At 35.9% G+C, this 8,670-nt stretch overlaps 1 protein-coding gene across 1 annotated transcript; it reads right to left on the bottom strand.

Annotated features, from left to right (window-relative positions):
- Positions 1 to 2,451: 2,451 nt before the first annotated feature.
- LOC130679269 (olfactory receptor 6C2-like) lies at positions 2,452 to 3,402 on the bottom strand. The gene has a single exon (XM_057487893.1). It carries the CDS (start codon positions 3,400 to 3,402, stop codon positions 2,452 to 2,454), a length of 951 nt encoding a protein of 316 aa, XP_057343876.1.
- Positions 3,403 to 8,670: the final 5,268 nt, after the last annotated feature.

The raw sequence follows: 8,670 nt of genomic DNA, 5'->3' as shown, positions 1-8,670 counted from the left end.
TGAGAAGTTTGATGATAGTCTGATGGACTTTCCTTTGTATGTGATCTTATTTCTCTTTCTGACTGGTTTTAATAGTCTGTCCTTATCCTTGATCTTTGCGATTTTTATTACTATATGTCTTGGTGTTGTCTTCTTTGGGTCCTTTGTGTTGGGAGATCTGTGCACCTCCATGACCTGAGAGACTGTCTCCTTCCCCATATTGGGGAAGTTTTCAGCAATTACCTCCTCAAAGACACTTTCTATCCCTTTTTCTCTCTCTTCCTCTTCTGGTGCCCCCATAATGCAAATATGATTCCACTTGGATTGGTCACACAATTCTCTCAATATTCTTTCATTCTTAAAGATCCTTTTGTCTCTCTGTGCCTCAGCTTCTTTGTTTTCCTCTTCTCTAATTCCTATTTCATTTATCACCTCCTCCACCATATCTAATCTGCTTTTGATACCCTCCATTGTGCTCTCAACAATTGGATTTCTGACCAGAATTCATTCCTGAGTTCTTGAATATTTTTCTGTACCTCCATGAGCATGTTAATGATTTCTAATTTGAAATCCCTTTCAGTAAGATTCATTAGGTCGATTTCATTTTAATCTTTTTCAGATGTTGTATTCATAATTTTATTTTGAACCAAGTTCCTTTGGCATTTCATATTTGTATATGGTGCCCTCTACTTCCCAGAAGCTCTACTTTCCAGAGCTGCTCAGTCCCTGAAGCAATGTCAGGGTTGCAGGGGAGTGGTATTGGGGCCTGGGGGGAGAAAAGAGCTGTTTCCTGTTTCCTGGCTTCTATGCCTTCCTCCACTGCCAGAACCAGTGGGCCTAGCACACAGGTATAAACCTCTGTGCTTCACATTTGTAGTTGCTGTAGATGGGGCTTCCCTCTGGCTGGCCTAACGCTAGGGTAGGGTTTGCTGGTTTGCAAGCCAGGTGGGGCTGGCTGGGAGAATGGCGAGTAGGCTGCATATCACATAGGGGGTCCTTGGAGCTGCACTTGAAGATCATGAAAGTTCCCAACCTGCTGGGTAGAGTGTACTTGGACAATTATGTCTACCTGTCCTTTCTCCTGAGCAGTAAACTCTGTGCAATCCCTGCCCCTTTAGCAGCCCACTGCTGTTAGGAAGTCTCTCAGACTCCCACCTTTCTTTTGTCCCAGAGCAGCCGGATACGGATCCCTGCTTTCCTCAAGTGGCTGGAATCTCAGTCTCTCCAGGTATTCTGCCTCTTAGCTTCCCAATCCCCTAATCACAAGAGTACCATGAAAGCACCATGAAATGTAGGTTTGTGCTCCCAGAGCAGATCTCCGGAGTTAGGCATTCAGCAGTCCCAGACCTCCACTCCCTCCCTGCTCCATTTCTCTTCCTCCCCCAGTGAGCTGGGATGAGGGAAGGGCTTGGGTCACACTAGGCCACAGCTTTGGTACATTACCCTGTCCCATGAGGTTTATTCTTTACTCCTGGTGTATGCAGTTTGGCACAGCCCTCTCTCCTGTTGCTCTTTCAGGATTAATCATATTAATTATATTTTCATATTATATGTGGTTTTAGGAGGAAGCCTCTTTTTCACTTCTCATGCTGCCATCTTTAATGCTCCCTGTCAAGACCCTTTGTTTTTATTGCAGCATTATTCAAAATAGCCAAGATATGGAAGCAGTCCTAATGTCCATTGATACAAGAATAGATAAGAAGATATAGTATAAATGTATAATGGAATATTATAGAACCATGAAAAATAAACTCTTGGCATTTGCAACAAATGAATGGATCTAGAAGGTATTGTCCCAAGTGAAATAAGTCAGAGCAAATACCACTGGGTTTCACTTATATGTATAAAAATAAAGAAAAGAAACAGACACAGACAGAACAAACTGGTGGTTGTCATAGGAGAGAGGTAAATGACGATGGGAAAAACAGGTAAAGTGGATAAAAGACACAAAATTCTGATTGCAAAATAATTCATTTTCTATTCATTTTGCATTGTATGCAAATGTACAGCATACAAAAATATAGCCCATAATATAATATCTTTGTATGGTGATAGTGGTAAATACATTTAGTATGATAAGTGTTTTGTAATGTATGTAATTTTTGTATCACTATGTAGAACTCCTGAAACTAATATAATATTGCAAGTCAACTGTACTTCAATTTTAAAAAACAGACTGTGTTATAAGTAGAGAGCAGTGACATAGACACATAAGATAATGAGTAATGATTATGTAATAAGACTGAAAAGAGTTTATTATAATGTGGTTGAGGAAGAATAGAAGTTTCAGAAAAGTAGAGAAATGTCCATCTGTGTAATTCTGAATTTTTGCACTTTTTTCTTAGACATTATTCTCAATTCTATATATTTTGGCCCTCAAAAATATGAGACTGGATAACTCCCATCACTCAATTTTCATCCATATGCTGATAATTTATTTTTTACTTTAATTTAAATTTCTGATATGAATATCTAATATTTCTTTGAAATAAATGCAAGTCTTTTGAGACTATCATGGAAAGACTGCTTTACTTGCTTATTTCTTAGGGTATAAATGAAGGGGTTCAACACATGGGCTACAGACATAATTAGCAGAGAAACCACCTTATTAACTGCCACTTCGTTCTTAGCTGAAGGTTTGATATAGATAAAGATACCGCTTCCATAGGTGATGCAAACCACAATCATGTGGGAAGAACATGTAGAGAAGGCTTTTTTTCTTTGCTGGGTTGAGGGTAATCTTAGAATCGTCCTAATGATGTATACATAGGACAGAACTATACACACAAAGGTCATTATGAAAGTCAACACAGCAAAGAATACAACTAGCTGTTCAATGAACCATGTGTCTGAGCATGAATTCTTCAGTATTGCAGAAGCATCACAGAAAAAATGGTCAATATCAAAGTCACAGAATTCCAGATTAAGGCTCAAACCAAGGGGTGGAAGGAAAGTCAATAAGCCAGATGCCCAACAACTGAGGATGAGGTTCCTGCAGACTCTGTTGTTCATGATGGTCACGTAATGCAGGGGTTTGCAGATGGCCACATAGCCGTCATAGGACATCACAGACAACAGAAAATATTCTGTAGCTCCAAAGAGGACCACAAAAAAAATTTGACTGAAGCAGGCTTTGATGCTGATGGCCCTGTTCCCACTTGATATGATGTAGAGGTATGTGGGGACACCAGAAGTTGTGAATGAGATTTCTAAGAAAGAGAAGTTTTGAAGAAAAAAATACATAGCTGTTTTTAAATGAGAATCCACCATGATGAGTGAAATTATGGTCAGATTCCCAATTAAACTTAATGTATATGAGATAAACAGAAATATAAAAACCAAAATCTCTAGTTGTGGATCATTTGTCAATCCCAGAATGATGAATGTTCTTATTGTTGAATGGTTTCTCATCACTGACTTCATCTATTGCTAATATTCACATAAAAGTCACAGAAATTGGATCAGACAATGTCAAAATATGAAAGTTCAGACAGTGGTTCCAATACCAAGGAAAACCAGTCACATGTGTTTCCTTCTTTAACTTGATAACCAGATTTTGATAATTCCCTCAGCTGCATTGAAATTTAACACATAGAAGCTAAGATTATTGAAAGTTTCTCTTTAAAATTACTGCTACTGAAATTGTTTTAAGTATTCCAGGATCTCCCAGTTCATAGCACTTTCTCCAACTAATTTCTTCAAGTCCATACTTTGGTTGACGTTTCCCCTGCTGAATCAGTAACTGCTTGTTTTTGAGTGGTATTTTCATGGGGAATTGTCTTCTTTGTTCCAAAATGTTTATTCACAAAGTTAGAACTTAAAATTCCTTTGCTTCAAGTTGTGGTACATGATTAAAATGGAAATTCATAGAAGACAGTGATTATACCCTACCTAGACTCTCCAGATGCCTCCTCAGTGAACCAGGCATTATTTATAGGTCAATTCAGATTTCTCTCAGGTATTAGTCCTTTAACGGCTTTTTCTCTTGACTCTCAATTCCTCTATTATTCCCTATTTTCCATCTGTGCTTCAGCAGAGAGGGCTTTGATGCTTGATTATTTTAATATAAGTTAAAAAACATGGGCAAAGTATAAATAAATGAACAATATCAAAATGTATTTTGCTTTCCCTCTTTCATGACAAGTGTGATGCATGTTTCAGCAACACGCAGGAGCTAAGTATATGGACCTTGGAACAGTTAGTGTAGGATCAAGTCACATCTCTGTCATCTACTAGCTGAGTGATCTCAATTTAATCTATCATTTGTGCCCTCGGTTTCCTAATTGGTAAAAGTGGATTAACAGGAATACTACCTCATGGGATTACAGTTAGGTTTAAGTGAGTAGTACCAGCTCCCATGAAGTACAAGTTTACCATGATACATTGCCAGGTTACAGATATCACGATGAAAAAAGGGACATTAAGTTGGGTTTATTAGACAAAGAGTTTGCATATAGGTGATACTGGTCCTGAAAAAAGGAAATGTTAAAAAATGGAATATTTGCTGATAATAATTGAAATACATGGGATATGAAATTTATAGATTGTTGATAAATAAATGAGAGACAGAGAAAAGGAGAGGAGAATAGAGATTAATACATTTTCTGTGTGTTAATCAAATTCCATGGTACAGGCAATTGCACCAATTTAATGAAGAATAAAATAAGACCTATACACATTTGCAATATGTTGGGTTTGAAAACATCCCAGTACTTACTTTGGACATTCTTCATTGTTTCATGGGAAAGACATGAATCAAAAGACTTTATGAGCCTCACAGTTAAACATAAGTATAGTAATATGATTATCTGAGAATATTCCTAGCCTCCTGTCCCGAGACACCTGTACTTACCAAACATACACACATAAATTATGAATTTAAAGGAAATATCATCCTTACATTTCTGTATACTCTGGGTAGGTGAAAGGATGATAATAAAGATCAAAGAGCAATGAAAAATTAAGAAGACTCTGGCTCTACAAAAGTGGGTGGTCTGATTTTCTTTGGACAAACAGGTTTTTATACTTATGACCCTGTTTATCTCTTCCATCTACAGCAGGTGTGCAGAAAACAGCTGACTAAAAAAGCCCTGAAGGCCCTCATTCAAAACTCTCTGTTGAATATAAAATATAATTCACTTTGACATAAAAGTTCTCAGCCAAGCCCCAGTGGGGATAATGTCCACAGAGAGACAAAGAAGCATTAATGGCAACTACCTCAGTCCACGTGTAAAAGAACAAGACAGCAATGATAATTCGAAAACCTGCTCTTATATATTTGTTCACACATGGATTATGCAATATAGTGAGTAAGGAGATAACTTTCTTGTCTAAAATTACATGCATAATAAATATATTTAATGTAGAAAAATTCAAACACATATAAAAACTAAAAAAAGTTATAGAAACTTTAATATCCAGAAAAATGTTATTTTGATGCTTGCCCTTCTGAATATTGCCCATAGCAATATGTAAGTGCTGTACTTCCTACTTTCAGTTTATTAGAAATAATACCACTCAGAAACAGCCAAATAGCAGAAATTCATAGGGCAAGGTATGGGGCATAAGGAGCAAGAAGATGTTTTTATTGAAATATAGTTGATACACAATATTATATTGGTTTCATGTATGCAACACAGTGATTAAACAGTTATATACATTATTAAAGGCCCACCCCAACTATTGTAGTTTCTGTCCATCAACATAGAAACATATTACAGAACCACTGACAATATTCTCTGTGAGGTACTTTCATCCCAGTGACTAACATATGATTAAGATTTTATGCCTCTTTATAACCTTCATCTATTTCACCCATCTATCCCCACGGTAACCACAAGTCCTCTCAGTGTTATGAGTCTATTACTGTTTTGTTCTTTTTGTTTTGTTTTGTTTATAGGTTCTACATATAAGTGTAATGATATGGTATTTGCCATTTCCACCTAGTTTATTTTACTTAGTATAATACCCTCTCAAACCATCCATGTTGTCTCAAATGGCAGGATTTCTTTCTTGTTTGTGTCTGAATAATATTCCATGTGTATATGCACCACACCTTCTTTATCCTTTCATTTATTGATGGACACTTTGGTTGCTTTCATGTCTTGGCTACTGAAATAATGTGGCAATAAACATAGGTGTTAATATATCTTTTTAAATCAGGGATTTTGTTTTCTTCAGGTAAACTCCTAGAAGTAAATTTACTGGGTCAAATGGTATTTCTATTTTTAGTTTTTTTAGGAAACTTCATACTGCTTTCCACTGGTGGCTGTACCAATCTCCTTTCCCACCAATAGTGTAGGAGGGTTCCCTTTTCACCACATACTCACCAACACTTGTTATTTCTTGTCTTTTGGATAGTGGCCATTCGAACTGGTGTGAGGTGATATCTCATTGTGGGTTTGATTTGTAATTCCCTGATGATCATCAAAGTGGAGCATCTTTTCTTGTGCCTGTTTGCCATCTCTATTTCTTCTTTGGAAAAATGTCTGTTGAGATCCTCTGCCCAGTTTTTCATCAGGTTATTTGGTTTTCTGATGTCCTGTCATATGAGTTCCTTATATATTTTGGATGTTAACCCTGTATCACATACAGCATCTACAAATATATTCTCCCAAGCTGTAGATTGTCTTTTTGTTCTGTTGATGGTTTCCTTTGCTGTACATAACCTGTTTAACTTGATGTAGTTCCAATTGTTTATTTTTGCTTTTGTTTTCCTTGCATGGGGAGATGTGTCCTGAAAACTATTGCTCATGCTTTATGTTCAAGGGCTTTTGTCTATGTTTTCAACTAAGAGTTTTAAGGTTCCATGTCTTACAGTTAGGCCTTTAATCCATTTTGAGTTTGCTTGTGTGTATGAAATTAGACAGTAATCCAGTTTTTTTCTCTTGCATGTAGTTGTCCAGTTTTCCCAACACCAATTGTGGAGGAAACTCTTTTCCCCAGTGTATATTCTTGCCTTCCTTTGTCATATATTAATTGACAGTATGTGGGTTTATTTCTGGGCTTTCTATTCTGTTTCACTGATCTACATATCTGTTCTTTTCCCATGTTGTTTTGGTTACTGTAGCTTTGTAGTAGAGCTTAAGTCAGGGAGTATAATAACCCCAGCATTGTTCTTCTTTCTCAAGATTGACTGTTTTGGCTATTCAGGGCCTTTTTTGATTCCATATAAATTTTAGGATTATTTGGTTTCATATAAATTTTAGGATTATTTGTAGTTCACTGAAAAAATGTTATTGGTACTTGGGTAGGGATTGCACTGAATCTGTAAATTGAATTGGGCAGGTTGGCCAATTTGACAATATTAATTCTTCTTTCCATGAGCATGGAATAGATTTCCATTTATTTGTTTCTTCTTTGATTTCTCTTTTCAGAGTACAGGTCTTTTACCTCCTTGGTTAAGTTTATTCCTAGGTGTTTTATTCTTCTTGATACAGTTGTAAATGGAATTGTTTTCCTGAATTCTCTTTCTGCTAGGTCATTGTTAGTATATAGGAATGCAACAGAATTCTGTGTTTTAATTTTGTCTCTTACAACTTTGCTGAATCCAGTTATTAGGCCTAATAGTTTTCTTGGTAGAGTCTTTAAGGTTTTCTATATATACTATCATATCATCTGCAAATACTGACAGTTTACTTCTTCCTTACCAATTTGGATACCTTTTATCTCATTTTCTGGTCTGATTGCTGTAGCTAGGACCTCCAGTACTATATTGAATAAAAGTGGTGAGAGTGGGCATCCTTGTGTTGGTCCTAATGTTAGAGGATATGCTGCCAGCTTTTCACCATTGAGTATGATGTTAGCTGTGGGTTTGTTGTGGCCTTTATTATGTTGAGATATGTTCCCTCTATACCAGTTTTGTTGAGAGTTATAGCATGATGTTCAATTTTGTCACATACTTTTATAGCATCTATTTAGACATACAGTTTAAGTCCTTTTGTTAATATGGTATATCACATTGACTGACTTATGAATTGTACCACCTTTGCATCCCTGGAATAAACCCCACTTGGTTGTGATAGATGTTCTTGATGTATTTTTAATTTGGTTTGCTAATATCTTCTAGATTTTTGCATCTAGTTCATAAGGTATATTGGTCTGCAGTTTTCTTTTATTGTAGTGTCTCTTGGTTTTTGGTATTGGAGTGATGCTGGCCTTATAGAATGATTTTGGAAGTATTCCCTCCTCTTCTATTTTCTAGAAGACTTTAAGAAGAATTGGTGGTATCTCATGTTTAAATGTTTGGTATAATTCACCTGTGAAGCCATCTGATCCTAGATATTTGTTGAGAACTTTTTGATTAACACTCTAATTTCATTATTACTAATCACTGTGTTCAGATTTTCTGTTTCTTCCTGGATCATTCTTGGAGGATTGTATATTTCTAGGAATTTATCCATTTCTTCTAGATTGTCTAATTTATTAGTGTATAATTTTCCATGGAATTCTCTAATAATTATTTGAATTTTTGTTGTGTCAGTTGTAACTATTCTTTTCTTGTTTCTGATCTTATTTGTATCCTCTCTCTTTTTGTCTTGATAAGTCTAGCTTTTTGTCTTTTTGTCTATTTTGTTTATCTTATCAAAAAGGCTCTTGGTTTCATTGATTTTTTTCTATTGTTTTCTTTGTCTATATTTTAATTATTTCCTTTCTGATTATTATTATTTCCCTCTTCCTACTAATTTAGGG

This window comes from Manis pentadactyla, chromosome 10, assembly GCF_030020395.1.
Source record: "Manis pentadactyla isolate mManPen7 chromosome 10, mManPen7.hap1, whole genome shotgun sequence".
Lineage (NCBI taxonomy): Eukaryota > Metazoa > Chordata > Mammalia > Pholidota > Manidae > Manis > Manis pentadactyla.
The sequence above is the reverse complement of the archived record's forward strand: the minus strand, read 5'-3'. Positions and strand labels throughout refer to the sequence as shown.